We start from the raw sequence: 19,873 nt of genomic DNA, 5'->3' as shown, positions 1-19,873 counted from the left end.
TTGATAATTAAAAAAAAAAAACTAACTTCAATTGAAATTAATAATTGTTAGAATTAATTTCAGTGTTTTTTGCAAGAGATATATTAAACTCAAGTATTTTCCAAGAAATACAAATATATGTTTTATTTTGTCAAGATAGCATTGAAAACAAAGGAAAAGAAGAAATTGATTATCAAATCTATATATAAATTCGTCACTAATTAATCATCGAGATCTTTATAATCTGGTGCTCCATATGGTTCAAACAGCTCAGCTAAAATTCCCTTCTTTCTTCTAGGCTTACGTCCCATGTCTTTGCATAATTGGTCATTGTACCAAATGTGGACCGTACTAACACAAGATCTTCTGAAATACTTTCCTGAATTTTGTTTGATGTAATTTTCCCATATTTTCACATCCTTCTCCATCTCTCTTATGCTCGGCAATTCTATTTTTCCATCAAGGAAATGTGATACCCATTGACATCTGATTTCTGAGGTATACAAATTCGATAGACTCTCTGCATATCCTATTATAGCCAATCGAGGAATTCTTGGATGTATAACTTGTCTGTATCAACACAAAAGAAGAAAAAAAAGTTAACCATACAACAAAAGATGTTAAAGGTAAAAATTATGTAAAAATTGGCTACCTATAGAGAGTAAGAATGGAAGCTGCGGACCCCATTATGTGCTTCTGGAAAATTGGAGATGAGAAAATGTTTTTCAGTTTTTGGTCACCCTTGAATCCAGTAGCATAAATGACTATATCTGTTTTCAGAGGCTTAGTTTCTCCTTGGATCATTAAACCTTCTTTGCAAAAGCTAAAGCTTGGTGAATTCTTTAGTATTATGCTTCCTTCTTCCACTTTGGTAAAGAAATTTTCAGGCAGCTTTACTATTTGACATGAAGACATGTCCTGAAGAAAGCTGTAGTTTGGGATCATTCCGTACTTCTCCAGTGGGAGTTTACACTTAAGATAGCATTCAACAAGTTTTGAGATGCCCCACCTCTGCATATATACATACTGGCATAGATCATTAATTGTCCAATAAATATTTATTATTGAAATTTAAATGCCTAGATAAAAGTTTTACCAATGGTGAAAGCAAGGTTGCCAAAACTCTGAGCAGAAATGTTTCACCAGGCTTATGAACTAAATACTCCGAGAATCGATTGAAGTATAAAAGACCAAGACCAAATCCACAGACAGAATCACTGGGGAGAAACCAATGAGCTGTCCTTTGGATAATTCTGCAAGGGTACTTTGGACCTAGTTGAAAAAGGCAAAAGGAGCAAACATAACTTACGTATTTTCAAGTTATTTAGATGGAATGCTGTGAAAGTTCAATATAATTCACTCACCATTTATGTTTGCACAGTGTGCTGCTAAGTCCACCGCAGATTTGCGCGAACCAATAATTGTAACTCCCTTATTTCTCACCAATTCTTCAGCACTCGACCTATCCATTGCCCCATAGTTCATGCAATGCATCACCCTGCCATTGAACACTTGAGGTCCTTTTTCCGGGGGCAACTCTGGGATATTTGGATGACCACTGAATTGTCCTATGCAGAGAATAAGGAACTCAGCTTGGTAAACCTGTCCAATATGAAACCACTAGATTAAAATGTCTTATGACTGTGAGCCCATTATTATTACTTTTTAATACATATAGCATATTTAAAGGCTAAGAGACTTAACATACCTCAATGCTGCAGCTTTTGATATCTTGCACATAGATGTGCCATTTCCCTTTGGAGCCAAATGGCTTCCCTGTTCCACCCCACAGATGCCATGATTCAATCTCTTCATAAGACTCTCCAACATAATCTATACTAATGACCTTGGAATTGAACTTTATGCAACTATAGATACCAAAATGTTGAGCATAAGATTCAAAATACTCCAGCACCTCAGTGTCTTTAGGATACAATTCTTTTATCGAAGAAGGCCATGGGAAATCAGAAAAATGGTAACCTTGTCTGGTATTCTGGAGTCTTGTGGAGTCCAGGGTATGAGCCCAAACACCTCCAACTCTGTCATCAGCTTCGAACACGATTGGTTCGAAACCTTTCTGCAGAGCATACTTACAGGCAAGCAGGCCGCTCACTCCAGCTCCAACAATCGCCACTCGTTTCTCCATGATAAACTAATTCTGCAAGGACCGGGGAGGGCAAAGAGGCAGCTGAACATTCTTGCACGCCTCTCTCATTTAATACGGGGCAGATACCGACCTTTAATATTGTTAATATCAGCTGGTCAATTGCGGTGGTTGTCGAGCGGGGTAAATTTATAATTTCCTTTTATTTTATTATTTTCGTTCTTACATTATAATCAAAGATTTTATGTTATTGTACCAATACTACACAATCCTGATGTTCTGGTCAGACGGGTGTCTCAAATTTCTTATTGTTATACTGAAGGTCGTTTTAGTTGGCAATCTTATAGTTAAATCTCGCCAACCAATCCATGTGCTCGAAAACTGTCCTTTATATATGTTAATTATTTATTTTCACTCTCTTGCTCTGGTTGCATATGAATGACTCTCGAAAAACCATATATTAATCGCGGTCAAAGTGTATGTTTTGCACGGCTGCAACTTCATCACAATTTTTTTTAAAATTTCCGGAAATAAATATCAAAGAATTTGTACCTTTATTTGCACGTCAAAGCTGCTCAAGTAAATCTGCTTCACCATATATATATATATATATATATTTACATGATACTTGCAAGATAAGATTTACACGTTGCAATACAATATTTTAAACCTGGATTTGATAAGTGCTTGATTTGATCATGATTTGCTGACTTGATATATGGTTTAGTCTTCTTCTGATTTTGTGGACTGCACTGTGCTGTTTTCGTTGTCTTAACTCCTTTATAGTTACTACTCTTTTATGGACTGTTGTCAAGATCTTAACATAGAAAATAAATAGAAATGATAATCTGAAAACAGATAAAAACAACTACCATCAATCATCAACGAATCTATGGACTATGCTTGTATCTCAGCCGTAAGACCTGCATAATCCTGTGCTCCATATGGTTCAAATAACTCTCCAATAATTCCCTTCTTTCTTCTTGGCTTATATCCCATGTCCCTGCATAATTGGTCATTGTACCATACCTGGACGGTAGCAACACAAGACCTCCTGAAATACTTGCCAGCAGTTTCTTTAAAGTAGTTGTCCCAAATTTTCACATCCTTTTCGATCTCTCTTATATAAGGCAATTCCATGCTTTCACCTAGGAAATGTGCTAGCCATTGACATCTGATTTCACATGTAGATATATGTGATAGACTCCCACCATATACTATGATAGCCAATCGTGGAATTCGAGGGTGAATTATTTGTTTGCATCAGTGCCAAAGATGTTATAGTAAAAAGAAGTTGTGCTAAAAAGAAGGCATGGTTTATTGTAAGATGTAAATTTTTTTGGGGTGCTACAAATTGCAAGATTTAATTAATTTTAATGTGGGAACCAAATACCTGTAGAGAGGAAGTATAGAAGTTGGTGACCTCGTTATATATTGTTTCAAAATTGGAGATTAAAAAATGTTTTTAAGCTTTTCTTCACCCTTATGTCCAGTAGCGAAAATGACAATATCTGTTTCTAGGGGCCTAGTTTCTCCATCAATAATCAAACCTTCTCTGCAAAAGCCAAAGCCTGGTGAATCTTTAATAACAATGCTTCCTTCTTCCAATCTGTTAAAGAAATTTGCTGGTAGCATTGCTATCTGACATGAAAGAACATTCTGAAGAAAGCCGTCTTTGGGCATCATTCCATATTTCTTTAGCGGGAGTTTCGTTTTCCATCTAAGATAGCACTCAACAAGCTTGTGGATACCCCATCTCTGAAAATATATGTGCATACAACGGCTTGTCAAGAAATCACAAATTTAAATTTTTGGATATATTATTATTTAAATTCAAATAACAAGGTGAAAGTTATACCAACGGTGAGAGCAAGGTTGCCAATACTCCTAGCAGAAATGTTTCACCAGGCTTATGATTTAAAGCTCTGATATACGGTTCAAGTATAGAAGACCAAGACCAATTCTAGACATACAGTCATTAGGAACAACCCAATTAGCAGTCCGTCGGATCATCGTGCAACGGTACCTTGGTCCTAGCAAAAAACAAAAAGACAGAATTCTCTTTTTATAAAGGACCAGGCAGGCCAGATTTTCGCAGAAACTTAAGTTACATATTGCCATAATGTTGGTTTAAGATATACTCACCATTTATATTTGCACAAAGTGCGGCTAAATCCATTGCAGATTTACCTGAACCAATAATAGTATTTTTCACTAATTCTTCAGCACTTGAGCTGTTCATAGCAGCATAGTCCATGGAATGCATCACCATGCCATTGAACACTTGGGGACCTTGATTTGGAGGCAAATTTGGGATATTTGCAAGACCGCTAAATTGTCGGATGCAAAGAATTACGAATTCAGCTATGTAATCCTGGCCATTGATAAGATCATTCCGGAAGTCAGAAACCAATTAGCAGTAACAAATTTAAGTCCTGATAAATTAAATTAAATGTTACCTCAATGGTGCAGCTCTTGACATCTTGCACTCTGATGTGCCATTTCCCTTTGGAGCTAAAGGGCTTTCCAATTCCACCCCAGAGATGCCATGATTCAATCTCTTTATAATCCTCTCCCACATAATCAATAATTAGGACCGTGGAATTGAACCTGTTGTAAGAAGAGATGCCAAAAAGCCGTGCATAGGATTCAAGATACTCCATCACCTCAGAGTGACTAGGATAAATGTCTTTTACCTAGGAAGGCCAAGGAAAATCATCAAACTAGTAAGCTTCTTTAGTGTTTTGGAGTTTTGTAGAATGAATGGTTTGAGCACAAATACCTCCGATTCTGTCATCAGCTTCAAACACAATTGGTTCGAAACACTTCTCCAGGATGTACTTACATGCAATAAGGCCACTTACTCCAGCTCCAACAATCGCCACTCTTTTTTCCATGGAAATTAAGAATTGCAGCTGAAACTCTCTACTCTATATATATGTCTTTCAACCATACATAAATGGCGTTACAAGGCCAACGAGCGGTTGGCTCAATTGGCGTAGGTAACTCATCTCGCTATGCAATGCTTGGGTTCTTCTCGTTGATGTTAATCTCTAAAGCAGCTGATGAAACTTTCTGAGACAGGCATTTTGTTCTTACTGAGGGTTGGAACAATCTATTTACTCCCGTTTTTTTATAAAAAAAAAATGGCAATGCAACACCTATACCTTTTCTTTTCTAATTTTGCACTAACTTCCCGATTGATGAGATCCCCGCCCCGGGCTAGGTTTATATATATTTCTAATTTCATTATGTATAGTTGAAATGCCAAGCCGGTAGCAGCCGGTTAGTTGATATATGAGAAATGCAGCTAATATGAAAATATTTTTTCGCTGGACTACATGATTCTATGAAAAAATAAAATATTCTAATGGTTTCATGTACCGAAAATAAATAAATACATGGCGTTCAAAACGTGGATGTGTAAATTTTCAACATTTTTTTAAATATTAAAAATATCAACAATTTCAATCATTTTTGGATAGAACAATAAAACGTTTTATTGTAAGTAATTAGATATAGATCAAAGTAGTATCATCGTATCAACTATTTTATGCATTCAATGATCTGGTTACAGAATACTTTCTTTTCTCTATGTTGACCAGGATACCTACAATGAAAACGAAACTTGATTCTAAATCTTTAGATCGTGCTTATGTATGTTTAGATTGTGATTGTTTTATTTGATTAGTGTTTATATTGATATGATTGTAAATAAAAAAAAAAGGAAGAATTAAATGTCCAATCAAGTTAAATTTTTTATTTTTTGTGTTAATGATTTGTAGTTCGATTATATTTTCGTTTGCTTGAATGATAATTTTATTGGATATTTGTTATAATATTCTATTAAAAATCAGGATTGAAAACGAAAAATATAAAGGCTTCATGTATCAATGTGACTTCCTTTTTAGGTTTGATTCGTCTCACCAATTATTTATTACAGCTATGTTTGGTATATAGATTAGATTAACTCAAACAAAATTAAAAATAATAATGTCAATGAAATTAATAATTATAATAATAAAATTAAATTTTTAACAGAGTTTGAAATTATTATTGAAATAATATTTGTTTAATGAAAACAATAACAACAATAAAGTGAAATTTGGTAAAAAATTACTATCAGGAAGCGAAAGAATTTAAATCTTATAAGATTAAAAAATAATAATCAATATTTTTTCCTTTTGCATGTGAAAAAAATTGATTGAAAAATTATTAAAGTTGCAGGGGTAATTGGAGTATTTTTGCACCCAATAAGGACGTCCATGGGGTTGAGGCCCAACTCGCCCATTTAAACTCACTTTTTACTATTTAAACATACTTAAAAAATTATTTTTATATTAATATTTAATACTTTTAATTATATTTAAAATATAATTTAAATAAAAATTAATTATTAATAAAATAATAATTTAAATCAAGCTTGATCTTTAAAATATTTATCCAAACCAAGTCTAAATCGGATTTGAGTAGCAGGCCTGGAGAGTAATGGACCTATGCCACCAACAATGATTAGTGCCCAATAATGGGTATGGCATACTATCATGAGTCAATCTTGTATAAGGTCATGATCAGGCATAGATTATCATGAGCCACTCATGTATAGAGTCATGATCGGGTAAAGGTGCCAAAAAGGAGGGTAGATCTCAGGTGCGAGGAAAAAGTATTCCCATTTTAAACATTGTAATGGTTATGGTAGTATAGCTATAAAATCTCATTTGCTCTTTAGAGGGGGTAAGTAGTCAACGTATTGTTGGGCTGCCTCACTGGTTAAGGTATGTGTTAGATCATCCATCTAAGGTTGCCCTTCTGGCCTAACGATGGTGAAAAAACTTAATGTACTATTCTTGATATTAATAAAATATTTTTTTAATTCAGGAACGCCAAGGGTCGCCTTGGTTTGCTTCCATTTTGCAATGATATATTGTTGTGTATGCTTGAGATTGACTTGTGGCTTGTTGATTGCTTGTTCATATAGCGAACTATCCTTGGTTGACTTATGTGGAAACGTTCATTTAAGTACCATATGGTCTATTACTTTATTGAGAGAAAGCATAGCCTGTGACATGCGGTATCAGAGCATGGTTGAAAAATGCTAAAGAATTGATAAAATGGTAACGAGCGGTGAATTTAGTGACCGATAGAGGATTGAGGAGCTTAAGGTTGCGGTAGTTGTTCTAAAAACTTATGTGGTAACTCATGATCGATTAAAGGAGATCAAGACAACCTAGTGGGAGTTATCCAATACTCTACATAACTTGGGCGAGGAGACTAGAGATGCTTTGAATGTCTTCCAAAGAGAGTTTGAGGAGTTCAGGGTCCAAGTGAATATTCTACAAATGGCTGTGGCTAGGTCGAGTTCTAGCTCGATGGAAAAAGGGAAAAGGGCCAAGGCGTCGAAGCCTAGATGTTATGAGGGGGCAAAAGATGCCAAAGAGCTTGAGAACTTTTTGTTTAACATGAAACAATACTTTCAAGCTATGCGCATAGAATCAGGGGAGAATAAGGTTGCAATAGCTTCAATGTACCTTACTGGGGATGCCAAGTTGTGGTGGTGTTCAAAATTTGTAAATGATGAATGCCTTATTAAATCTTGGGCAAATCTTAAGCAAGAGTTAAAGAAACCAATTCTTACCTGAGAATATGGAGTATATAGCCCAAATGATGCTTAGAGAATTGGTGCAAATGAGAATGGTGTGAGAGTTTGTGATGAGCTTTTTTACCTGATATTGGACATTAGAGACATGTTCAAAAAAGATAAGATGTTTTATTTTTTTTAAGGCTTCAAACTTTAGGCCAATGAAGAATTACAAAGACAAAAGGTACAAAATATGGCCACGGCCATAGCCGCTGTTGAATGTTTTCATGATTTTAATGATGGCCCCTCAAAGCAAAAGAATCCTATATCAGGTGATAGTAACTCCAACTTTGAAAATGAGGGGAAAAATGGCTAGAGTGGATCGACCTTTTAGTGAGGACTTGATAGGAGGCTTTCTGGTCAAGACAATACCCAACCCAGGGCAAACAATGTATTGATTTTCAAGTTGAGGCAACCGCTAGCTTGTTTTCTATGCTAAGGCCTGCATCGGGTGGCCAAATGCCCATATAGAGGTGCCCTTAATGCTCCAAGAGCCTTATCTCAAGAGTCTACTAAAGTGTCTAACACAATCGAAGAAGTTACAGAGGAGCTAGCCATGATGGGCTCAATACGATTCCTCAATGCCCTTTGTACCCAACTAAACATGATAAAGAAAGAACCTAAGAGAGGCTGATGTATGTAGACCTAATACTAAATAGGAAGAACACAAAAGTCATGATAGATACGAGGGCAATCGATACCTTCATCACACCAGAGGAAGCAAAAATATGTGGTCTCAAGGTTAATAAAGATTGTGGGTAAATGAAAACGATTAATTCGCCAGTCTTTATGATCATTAGAAGCTCCAAGAGTGTGATGACCAAGTTGAGGCCACGAGAAGGAAATGTAGACATCACGATTTCCCTAATGGATAACTTTGATGTTGTCCTAGGATTGGACTTCATGATGTTGGCTCAAGCAATCCCAATCTTCATTGCTAGTTTATTATTCTTGGGAGAATGCTCATGTGTTGTATCAACCACGATCCTTCCTAAGAGTGGAAAAAAATGATTTTAGCTTTACAATTCAAAAAAGGGGTAAAACAAAGGGAGCCCTCCAATGTGGCCATGCCAATTTACAAAAAAAGGATTGAGTTGGAATCGATACCTAATAGGGTGAAAAAGGTATTAGAAGAATTTGAGAATGTGATGTCGGAGTAATTGCCTAAGGTCCTACCTCATCGAAGATTGGTAGACCATGAGATTGGGCCTCTTTTGAAAGTCAAGCCACCAACTAAAACTTCATATTGCATGGCTCCGCCTGAGTTGATTGAATTGAAAAAATAATTAGATGAGCTTTTACAAGCCGGATTCATTAGACCATCGAAAGCACCATTTGGAACACCCGTGCTATTTCAGAGAAATAATGATAGGAGTTTACAATTGTGTGTGGACTATAGGGCCCTGAACAAAGTCATTGTGAGGAACAAATATCTTATCTCACTTATTACAGATTTATTTGATCAATTAAGCCAGGTCAAATACTTCTCCAAGTTAGAATTGTTGAAAAAATTGAGCTAAAGACTACTTGTGTAACGCGGTATGGTGCATTTTAATTTCTTGTTATGCCTTTTGGATTGACTAATGCCTCTGCCACATTTTGTACCTTGATGAATCAGGTGTTCTATAACTACCTTAACAAGTTTATGGTCATTTATTTAGATAACATAGTGGTATATAGTTCTACCCTAGAAAACCACCAAAAGCATCTGTATCTTGTGTTTCAAAGACTATAAGACCACCAGCTGTATGTTAAAAGAGAGAAATGTGCATTTGCTCATACATGAATTCACTTTTTAGGCCACATTATTTAACAAGGTCACTTTTGAATAGACATAGAAAAAGTTATGGCTATCAAGGAGTGGGTAACACCAAAGAATGTCAACGAACTTCACTAATTTTTTAGATTAGCTAATTATTATAGGAGATTTGTGGAAAGGTACTCACGTAGAATCTCAACCCTCACGGAGCTATTGAAAAAGGCACATAAATGGTGTTGGACAAGTGAATGTCAAGAGGTTTTTGAGGGATTGAATGAAGCTATGATAAAAGACCTTATCTTGGCTCTTCCCGACATTGGAAAGCCTTTTGAAGTTTAAATAGATGCATCTAATTTTACTATTAAGAGAGTACTTTTATAAGAATGGCACCCAATAGCCTTTGAAAGTTAAAAGTTGAGCAAAGCTGAAAGGAGATATACGGCTCAAAAGAAAGAACTTTTGGCAGTAATTCATTGTCTAAGAGCATGGTGACACTATTTGTTGGGTTCACAATTCATCGTGAAGATAAGTAATGTGACGGTTAGTTATTTTCTTACCCAGTTAAGGCTCATAACTGAACAAGCTAGATGGTAAAAATTTCTAGCCGAATTTGAATTTTGTTTCTAACACATAGCTTGAAGAACCAATTAAGTGGTAGATGCATTGATTAGAAGAGCTGAGTTGACTACCCTAGGGAGAATGGCCCCAATGATAGCTAGTAAAGTCACAATAGACTTTCGTAAGTAAATTAAAGATAATTTAAAAAAAGACCCACAAGCTAATGCCATTTTAAAGCTAGTAGAAAAAATATCTAAATCTTTTGGTAGGAAAATGGGTCTTATTGACAAAAGGTCCTCGATTGTTTGTGCTAAAAATAAGAGGTCTGAGACAGATATTAAAAAAAGAATGCCATGACACACCATGGGTGGGTCACCTTAATTGGCAACATATTTTAGTTTTACTGAAATAAGGCTATTATTGGCCTCATATGTGGTAAAATGTGATAGACTATACTAAGACTTGTCTCATTTATCAATAGGATAAAATTGAAAAGAAGAAACCAGCAAGCATGTTTAAACCACTACCTATGCCCACTAGAACTTGAGAAAATATCTCCCTTGATTTCATATCTGGTCTTCTTAAAGTTTACGATCTTGGGTCTATTCTGGTGATGATTGATCGTTTCTCAAAATATGCAACGTTCATTCCTGCCTAAAAGTATTGCATTGCAGAGGACACAACCTGACTAATGTTTAAATATGTAATCAAGTATTTGAGTCTTTCTCAAAACATTGTTAGTGATAGGGATCGGAGATTCACTAGGTCATTCTTAAGAGAACTTTTCAAGATTTTGAAATCCCAACTCAACATCTCTTCAAGTTAGCACTCACAAACTAATGGTCAAATCGAACGATTTAATAAATTATTGGATGAGTACTTAAGACACTTTGTTTAAGCTAATCAAAATAATTAGCCTTCATTGTTGGATGTAGCTCAATTTTGTTTTAATTCCAATAAGTGTTCTTCCACAAACAAGAGCCCATTTGAAGTGATCACAAGATAATTATCAAGACTATCGCATACATCCCTTAAGTTGTATAGAGGAAAAAATCCACGAGCATTCAACATTAGCAAAATATAGAAATTACACAAGTATACTTGAAGAAAGTGCATGAAGAAGTGGGTAGATAAAGGTTAAAAGGTACAACAATTCAAAGGTAGTGATCTTGTTCTTATTAGACTAGTGTTCGAACAAACCAGGTTCTTAAAGAAACGAGACTGTAGGTTGTGCGTAAATATGAAAGTCCAATGAAGATCTTTTCCAAGGTAGGGAATGCCTCTTATAAAATCGACCTGCCAAAATGGATGAAGGTGTATCTAATGTTTCATATGAGCAACTTAAAACCTTTTCATGTAGATCCCACAGACGCAAGTCGTTAAAAGTCAATCAGGGTTGCCATCTCCATGAAACCACCATCAGAATGTTAAGTTGAAAATATTTTAGCTGGCAAAGTATGCAGGGTATCTTGAAAAATTATTCATGAATACTTAGTGAAGTGGGAGGGCCTAGGACCAGAAGAAACCGGTTAAAAAAAAGATCATGACCTTCGAGCATTTAAGCAAAAGATCAAAGAATTTTAGGCCAACAAGTCGACAAAGACATCGATAGAATAGGTGAGAGAAGATGTCATGAGCCAACCTTGTATAGGGCCATAACTGGGCATAAGTTGTCATGAGCCACCCATGTATAAGGGCATGATCGAGTAAAGGTGCCAATGAGGAAGGTATCTTAGGTGCTAGAAAAAAGTATCTCCATTTCAAACATTATAATGGTTACTAGTAGTATAGCTATAAAATCTCATTTGCTCTTTAGAGGGGGTGAGCAGTCGACATATTGTTAGGCTATTTCATTGATTAAGATATGTGCTAGATTACCCATCTAGGGTTGTCCCTCTGACCCAACAATGATAGAAAGACTCGATGTACTATTCTCGATATTAATAAAATATTTTTTATATGGGAACATCAAGGGTTGCCTTGATGTACTCCCATTTTGTCATGATATATCATTGTGTATGCTTGAAATTGACTTATGACTTGTTGGTTGCTTGTTCATATATTGAATTATCCTTAGTTGATTTGTATGAAAGCGTTCATTTAAGTGTCACTTGATGTATTGCTTCATTGAGAGGAAGCATAGCCTGTGACACGTAGCTTGTAAGGCCTTCATTGGCAAAGCCTAACCATGTGGTTATCGTGCGAATGACATAAGCATAAGCCTAACTATGTGATGCTAATAGTTGCAACGAATTAACTCCGAGTACAGAAAATAGTTGCATGCCATAAATCTCCATAATATAATAAAATACAATGATGGATTACATTTAATAGTGACAAAACTAATCCATTGATCTTTACCCTAATTTTATAATTATTTAATTCTAACCATACGTGAGTCATACATGAATCTCATTTATTTTGGTGAAATTATAACTACAAAAAAGTTAAATCCATATAATTAATTAAATAATAAATTATTATATTATAATAAAATTATAATTATTAAATTATAATAAAATTATAATTATTAAATAATCAATTAACAAACTAAAATATAATTACAACTAAATTTATACATAATAAAACTTAAATCAAAACTTTAAAATTCTAAAATTTCCTCCTTACCAATAAGTCGAGGCTCCATTGATATGAATCTTATATATTTATAAATAAATGGAGATTGCATGATTAATACAACTAATGAAAAATTATTTAATACATTGTGGATTGAATTTTTTAAATTTTATTAACGAAATTAATGCATATTATCTTAAAATATACATTTAAAAAATAATAAATTAATAATATAATAAGAAAGATACATAATAATCTTTAACTCAACTTATAAAGTTTAAACATTTCTAACCATAGTGTTTGAAATAGTTATAAATAATTAATATGGTTGATAGTTATTAAGGTTGAGGGTTATTAAGCTTTAGCTTGGGTACTTCTATGCATTCCACTAGAATTTGAACTCATAACAAACTTTCTAAGAACTAAAAGCCTACCGCCCTCTCGGAAACTCAAATTTTGCAACATTACAAAAGTTGCTAAAAATAATAGAGTTAATAACACTTTGGTACTTAATTTTTAACAAATATAGAAATTGGTATTTAAAAAATAAAACTTTGGTACTTAATTTTTAACAAATATATAATTTAAAAAATAAAATGTATAATTTATACTTTAAATTTTTAAATAATAAATTATTTTAATTTTTATTCTAATATTATCAATTTAACTCGCATATATTATATTTAACTAGTATAAATTTATTATATATATGTTATTTGTTAAATAAAAATGTTAAATATTTTGTAAAAACCTTCATATAGATGTTACTTCATAAAATAATGATTAACCAATCCTAAACAGTTTTTATGTTTCAGGTAAAACTTATATCTTAATTTATATTAAAAGATGTTGATAGTATATGTAGTAAACATATAATTTGATAATATTTATTAAATATTGTATATATAAGTTGATATGATTAATGAGATTATAATTAAGATTAATATGGTATATAATTTAAAAATTTATGGTGCAAATTATATATTATTTAAAAATTGAAAGTGTAAATTATACATTTTATTTTTTTAAAATATCAATTTGTATATATTCACAAAGTTCAAGTGCCAAAATTATAATTAACTCAAATCAATATTAGTAAATTTTATGACAGTGACATGGGATGTATTCAAATTTTGCTTTGCTAAGCAAGACAAGTTTCTATATTATAAACAAATTAGGAGAAAGTCTAAATTTAGGACTTTACTTAAAGAGATAGATCAAATTTACTATGAATAGATATAATTTTACTAGCATATATTTTAATTTAATTCAAAAATATGCAAAAGTGAAAATTTTTTATAAAACATTCCTTATATTTTTCACTGAAATTTTTTTATTATTAACTTTTAATTAGAGGTGGGTGTGGATAGAAATGGATTAAGCAAGATCTAGCTAACATTGTAAAAACTTAAACTAGTTTGTTACTTATGCAATGCAGGATTATCTTGCTTTATTAATTTACTTTTAATTATTATTCAATTAATTATTTTTAAATTATAATTGAAACTATTTTTTTAGGAGATTTAGTTTTTGATGTAGCAAGTTAAAAACTATTTATCATTTAGTCTAGTTGTTATCTATTTAATAAGGTAAACATAAGTAATTTATATGTGTAAAAAAAACTATCTTCATGATAACACGTAAGATAATTTCTAATTTTATGTTATTTAGCAAATAAATATATTTAAAAAATTATTAGTTATTCAAAATTTTAAAATTTAAAAGAAAGATAAAATCATATATATTTAATTATTTATGCTTGAAATTAATTTATTGTTAAAGTATAATGGAAAAAAAATCCTATAAATCATGGTTAATTATAATGTTATTTCAAAAATCACAAATTATTTTTTTAATTTCAATTGTTTTTCTCTTGCCAAATAATCTCATATAAGTGATAAAGATAATATTAAATTTTTTACATTTATTTGAAATTTAAATTTGATAATTAGAGTTCAAATGGATATAATTATTTTGATGATTTTATTATTTAAAATTTTAAGATAAAAATTTTTAAAATTTTCAAAATCTTATATAAATTTACTTAAATTTTTAATGTCTTAACGTAAATTTTTTTAAAAAAATAATTTTTTAAATCAAGATAAAAAAATTGTTGAAATATTTAGATAAACTTAATCTTTGTAATTTGTAAATATGTTTGAAAGATTTTGATAATTAAATAATTTTTTAAATAAAATTATTGGATAAACAACTAAAATTATTTATTTAAAAATAAAATCAATATTTCATTTTAATCCTAATTGCCACTAAAAAATTCTTTTATAAATTTAAGACTACAAATGTAATGTACTATACATCATTTTTTTAATTTTTTTAGTAACTTTATTTCAAGATATATTCTATTACTTTTACAATTTGTTTTTAGTTTTTGTTTATAACTTTTTTCCAAGATATATTTTATTTTTATTACAATTTCATTCTTATAAAAAATATATATTTTTCAATATATTTTTTCTTTTTTCACATATTTTCTAACATTTTTCTTATTTATATAATAATTTAGTCAAAATTACTAAATTGAATATATGTTAATATTTCTTTTGTTATTTAATATATCATTCAATAATATATATTTTTATTTTTTTAAGAAAAGCATAATTTATTTTTATTTGATATAATCTTATAAGTGTATAAATATAATTCAAAAAAAAATCCAAAGGAAGGACATAATTTTTTTCATGGAGATTTTAGAAAGTTTTATTTTTTAATGACAAGTCAATATATATAAATTTTATATATGCTATGAGTTTTAAAAATTTGAATATAATTTTGAAAAAAATTTAATTTGTATATATATATATATATATATAATTTTGAAAAGAAACTAATTGTATATATATGCATATTTATATTAAATAAGTAAAATTATTCCGTGCATCACATATGTTATAATCTAGTGAAAGATATATAATTTTATACCAATTAAATTTTAAAAAGTTAGTTAAATAAATTTAATTCAATTAAACTAATTAAAATAAATTAAAAAATACTTATTTTTAAATTCATATTCATGTTTGATTAATGAATGTTTTTCAAAATTCAAGCAAAGGAAATTAACAAAAAAAAAAACCACAAATGGACCATAATTGAATATAATTTTTTAACTTTATTAGAAAAAAGACTTGTTTGTTAGTTGGATTATAGGTCAAATTTATGATTTTATGCATAACTTGTTAAGCATGGATTCAAAATATTATTATATTAAAAATTTATTTAATTTCAAATTTTAAATATATTTAATATTATAAAATTTTAACATTTTAATAATAAATATAAATTGAATAGATGATTTGAGTTAAATTTGAAACAGAATCTAAAATTTAAAAATGTTTACAATAGATGCCACCAAATTCATGGACACTTCTTAATTTTTGAATTAAAATTATATTTAAGTAAATATCAAGTACTTACTAAATGATATTTGATTTGAAAAATAAAAAAGAATGAAATCAAATTGGATTTCAATTTATCCTAACTTTTTTATAAATTCAAAGAGTGTTATGACTTTGAAGAGGAAGAAGTATCGCAGATTACAAATTTTTATACAAAATCACAATTGATGAACTAGTTATATTATATATATATAAAATATGATTTCAAAATTCAATTAGTTCTTGTTATTTCTAACAATATTTTTACATAAATAGTAGATTTAAATCAATGTAATTAAGTAGACTATTAATGAAAGTGTTTTTGCATATTGTAAGAAAGCTGAATTAAGAGAAAAAAATTACTTGGTTGAGGGAATAGTCAAATATAAAGAAAAAAAAGTTTATGGATAATACCTATTAAATAGAAAAATTAATATTTTCTGTAACTTTGTACCTCGTAATATATTAAAAAAGAAATTCAATTGAAAGAAAAAAAATGACCTAATTGAGTGAATAGTCAAAAGTAAAGAAAAAAGGTCTGTTGACAATATTTACAAAATATAAGAATATATATATTTATGTAACTTTACATCTAATAATATATATATATATATATAACAAAGTTAAAGACTATGGGTTTATCATAAGTATTTAAAAAAGAAAAAATTAAATGCTTCTATAACTTTCACTTTTTAATATAAAAAAAGAGGTAACATAAAAATGGAGAACAATGACAAAAAAAATCAAATTGATGTTAAGAAATGATATTAAACAATCATTTATAAATTATTAGGAGAATAAATTTTATCCTTTTAAATAATAAAAGATTATCATGAAATCTATTTAGATAAAATTAAATTTGATATTTTTAAAATTTAAGATAGATATAAAAAGTTAATTTTAAAAAATAAAAAAATATATTATTATCTTAGTTGAAAATGATAGGCGAAGTTTTTTATATTCCATTGGCAAACTTTACAATTATTAATATTATAAATTTACTTGTAAAAGCAGTAAAAATATATGTATTCCAAACTATAGTATTAATTACAGACCAACTGCTTTTTCACTCCTTTTTTGGTCATTTAGAACTAATCCCATGTCTAGACCCATATGTCTAACTAATTATTAGAAAATTAATTTTTTTAAAGAAAAAGATATATTTAAAGGTGTGTTTGACAAATAAAGATAATTTTTTTAGTAAAAAGAAAAACTTTGGATAATTAAAAATTTTCAAATAAATATATCTTAAAAAGATTTAGAAAACCAATAATTGTTTAAATGCATTTATTTAATCCATAAATAAAAATAAGAATTAATTTTACTTATTTAAAAAAAATCTTACCAAACTAAATAATAATAATTTTATCACTTTAATTATTTTAAATCTAAATTGGTTTTTCATTTAAATTTTAAAAGTTTTGGATAATTAAATAAATTTTGAAATAAATTTTTGACAAATAGTTTAAACTTAAAATATATCTTATATATATCATTATAAAGAAAATTTTAGTAATTTTTTATATGTCGAAAAAAAATTATTCACCATGTTAACAAATCTTATTTGATAACTATATATATTATAATATATATATATATATATAAATATATATATATATATATATATATATTAGATTTGAATTCAAACTATCCATTTAAGTTATAATTATTATTAAAATATTAAATTTTATTTTTATATTTTAAAATACATTTTAAAATTAAAATTTAATTAAAATGTATTATTTATTAATTAAACTATTTTTGGGCCAAGTCCAAACTAATAAAATATCATACCCAAGATTCGAGTTAAGATTGTGGTCTTGGAAAGTAGCTTGAAGCCATAATTAAATCAAATCAAAGGGTATAATAATAAAATTACACCCATTAAAAAATGGGTGTCAAATTTGATTTTACTTCCTAAGTATAATAATAAATTTGAAGCTTATTATACGAAATTTTAAAAGTTTTAATTTAAGCAGGGAACATGTTGACAACACGATGGGTTCGAGCTACAGCCTACAAAAACCCCCCACCCAATGGATATGAGCATCTAAAACAGATGGCTGCTAGCAAAAGTGCTTAGATAAACTGAAACTAAAATAACTGAATCAAACTATAAAACCTGCACTCGGACCACAAAGTACAGTACATGGCTACTGCCATTAATCCTTTACTTCCACTTTCTCCTTCGCTCAAACAGAACATATCCTCTTCAACCCCATGGATTTCATGCAAACCCATCTCAGGTTTGACGCCTACTTTGGCTAATTCCCACTTCACTCGACAAAGAGGACAGTTTGCCGCTTCAGTTTCATTCAATCCTTCTGGAAATTTTGACCTCTCCTTGTATGGTGATGATGATGGTAAGAACTGAATTTCATTAGTAAAATATGTTCCATATTAAGATACTGTAATTTTAGTGTTGGTTATGTTTGTTGTTCCCACTGTTTGCTCAATCTTGAGTAAAACGAAAGAACAAGAATCTGATATCTGAAAAAACTTACATTTCTGGCCAAATTTCTGGAATTTAGAAAAAATAGAGACTGAAATTTGCAGGATTGGGTTGTTAAATTGGGTTTCGAAAGTAGTCGATGAGGGTCTAAACTACTGATAATAATCATTTTTATTTCTTGGACTGCAACTCAAGCTCTTTCCAGCTTTCATACCTTGTCCAATTGCCCATGAGCCATGATTAAAACTGAAAATTCAAGTTACATCTGTTTCTGAAACTCTATGTTCACAGATTCACCCCAAGTAGAGCCTCCAATGCCACCAAATGAAGGTCGATTTGATGTAATTATTGATAATGATGATATACGCCAGCTTGATTTATCCCCATTTCAGAATGCTACTGGAATTACTTCACCTTCATCAGGTAGGAATCATATAAAATGTCCATTTTCTATTATTTGGATAAGGTTGTTGATTAATGTAACCCTGACAAACTTTTCATGGTACAAATCTTTCTAGCTGAGCCAAAAGAGTTTCTTGAAAGGACAGTTGGATTTACAATTAATTATACAAGAGATGATCCAAATGATCCACGAGAACTGTCAGAATTTCCTGATATAAGGTTATGGTTTGTAAGACTTGATGCTACCTATCCTTGGCTCCCTGTCTTGTTGGACTGGCGAGCTGGGGAATTAGCTCGTTATGCAGCCATGTTAGTCCCCCACCAGGTAGCATGGATTGAAATGGAACAATAGAGAGACAGAGATGAAATTTTTTCATGGCCTAACAATGTTTCTTTTTTTCCTTGTGTATGTTGGCAGATGAGTATGAGAATGGGAGTTGTGTTTAATCCAGAGGCCCTGGAATTGTTCATCATGAAGAAGGTCTTCATTGTATACTCTTGGTTGAAACAGCATGGCACTCCAAAGCCTAGACTGAAGACGAGTGACATGGCTAGGATGCTCGGATTTGGCATTGGAGACGAACTTTTTGACTTGATTGAACAACACTCACTTGATTCATCATAAAACAAACCAGAAACAAGTCCATGATTTCCAGCTGGCTGTTCCAACATAGTATCTACGATTTCAGATCAAGCCTTGGATTCGGATATATCTTTCAAATTCCCCCATTTGAAAGTTTATAAATCAAGCCAAACTGACAAGGGTTCCGCCATTTTTAAGGATATTACTTACGTTTTTTTTTAAATATAAATAGTAATGTATTTAGATTTATTGAATTGTGCAGGAAAATAATTAACTCATACCAAGCTGTATGAACATAAAATTATTATTTCTTGGAAGTTGCTCCAGTTCATAGTGTAAGTTTTAACATAGGAACTTGTTTTTTAAATATTGTTTACAAATGGTTTTAAAAAACTGCTATTGTTCTTCGGATCTTTCAAATAGTTTAGT

General features: G+C 30.5%; 2 protein-coding genes and 1 pseudogene across 2 annotated transcripts; 1 reads left to right on the top strand and 2 right to left on the bottom strand.

The window, feature by feature from the left end:
• Window positions 1-91: 91 nt before the first annotated feature.
• On the bottom strand, window positions 92-2,373 carry LOC111284398 (putative flavin-containing monooxygenase 1). The gene is made up of 5 exons (XM_022873069.2): window positions 1,688-2,373; window positions 1,344-1,581; window positions 1,076-1,251; window positions 632-990; window positions 92-549 (listed from the first exon to the last, which is right to left on the bottom strand). Exons 1-5 carry the CDS (start codon window positions 2,123-2,125, stop codon window positions 201-203), a joined length of 1,560 nt encoding a protein of 519 aa, XP_022728804.2. The 5' UTR covers window positions 2,126-2,373; the 3' UTR covers window positions 92-200.
• Window positions 2,374-2,943: 570 nt separating this feature from the next.
• Window positions 2,944-5,264, bottom strand: LOC111286381 (putative flavin-containing monooxygenase 1; annotated as a pseudogene).
• Window positions 5,265-18,069: 12,805 nt separating this feature from the next.
• On the top strand, window positions 18,070-19,873 carry LOC111286136 (protein CHLORORESPIRATORY REDUCTION 6, chloroplastic-like). The gene is made up of 4 exons (XM_022875944.2): window positions 18,070-18,370; window positions 18,751-18,882; window positions 18,978-19,186; window positions 19,280-19,873. Exons 1-4 carry the CDS (start codon window positions 18,157-18,159, stop codon window positions 19,484-19,486), a joined length of 762 nt encoding a protein of 253 aa, XP_022731679.1. The 5' UTR covers window positions 18,070-18,156; the 3' UTR covers window positions 19,487-19,873.

The sequence above is a fragment of the Durio zibethinus genome, chromosome 6 (assembly GCF_047325235.1).
Source record: "Durio zibethinus cultivar Kanyao isolate XHJ-2024 chromosome 6, ASM4732523v1, whole genome shotgun sequence".
Classification (NCBI taxonomy): domain Eukaryota; kingdom Viridiplantae; phylum Streptophyta; class Magnoliopsida; order Malvales; family Malvaceae; genus Durio; species Durio zibethinus.
Note: the sequence above shows the minus strand (reverse complement) of the source record. Positions and strands in the feature narration are given on the sequence as shown.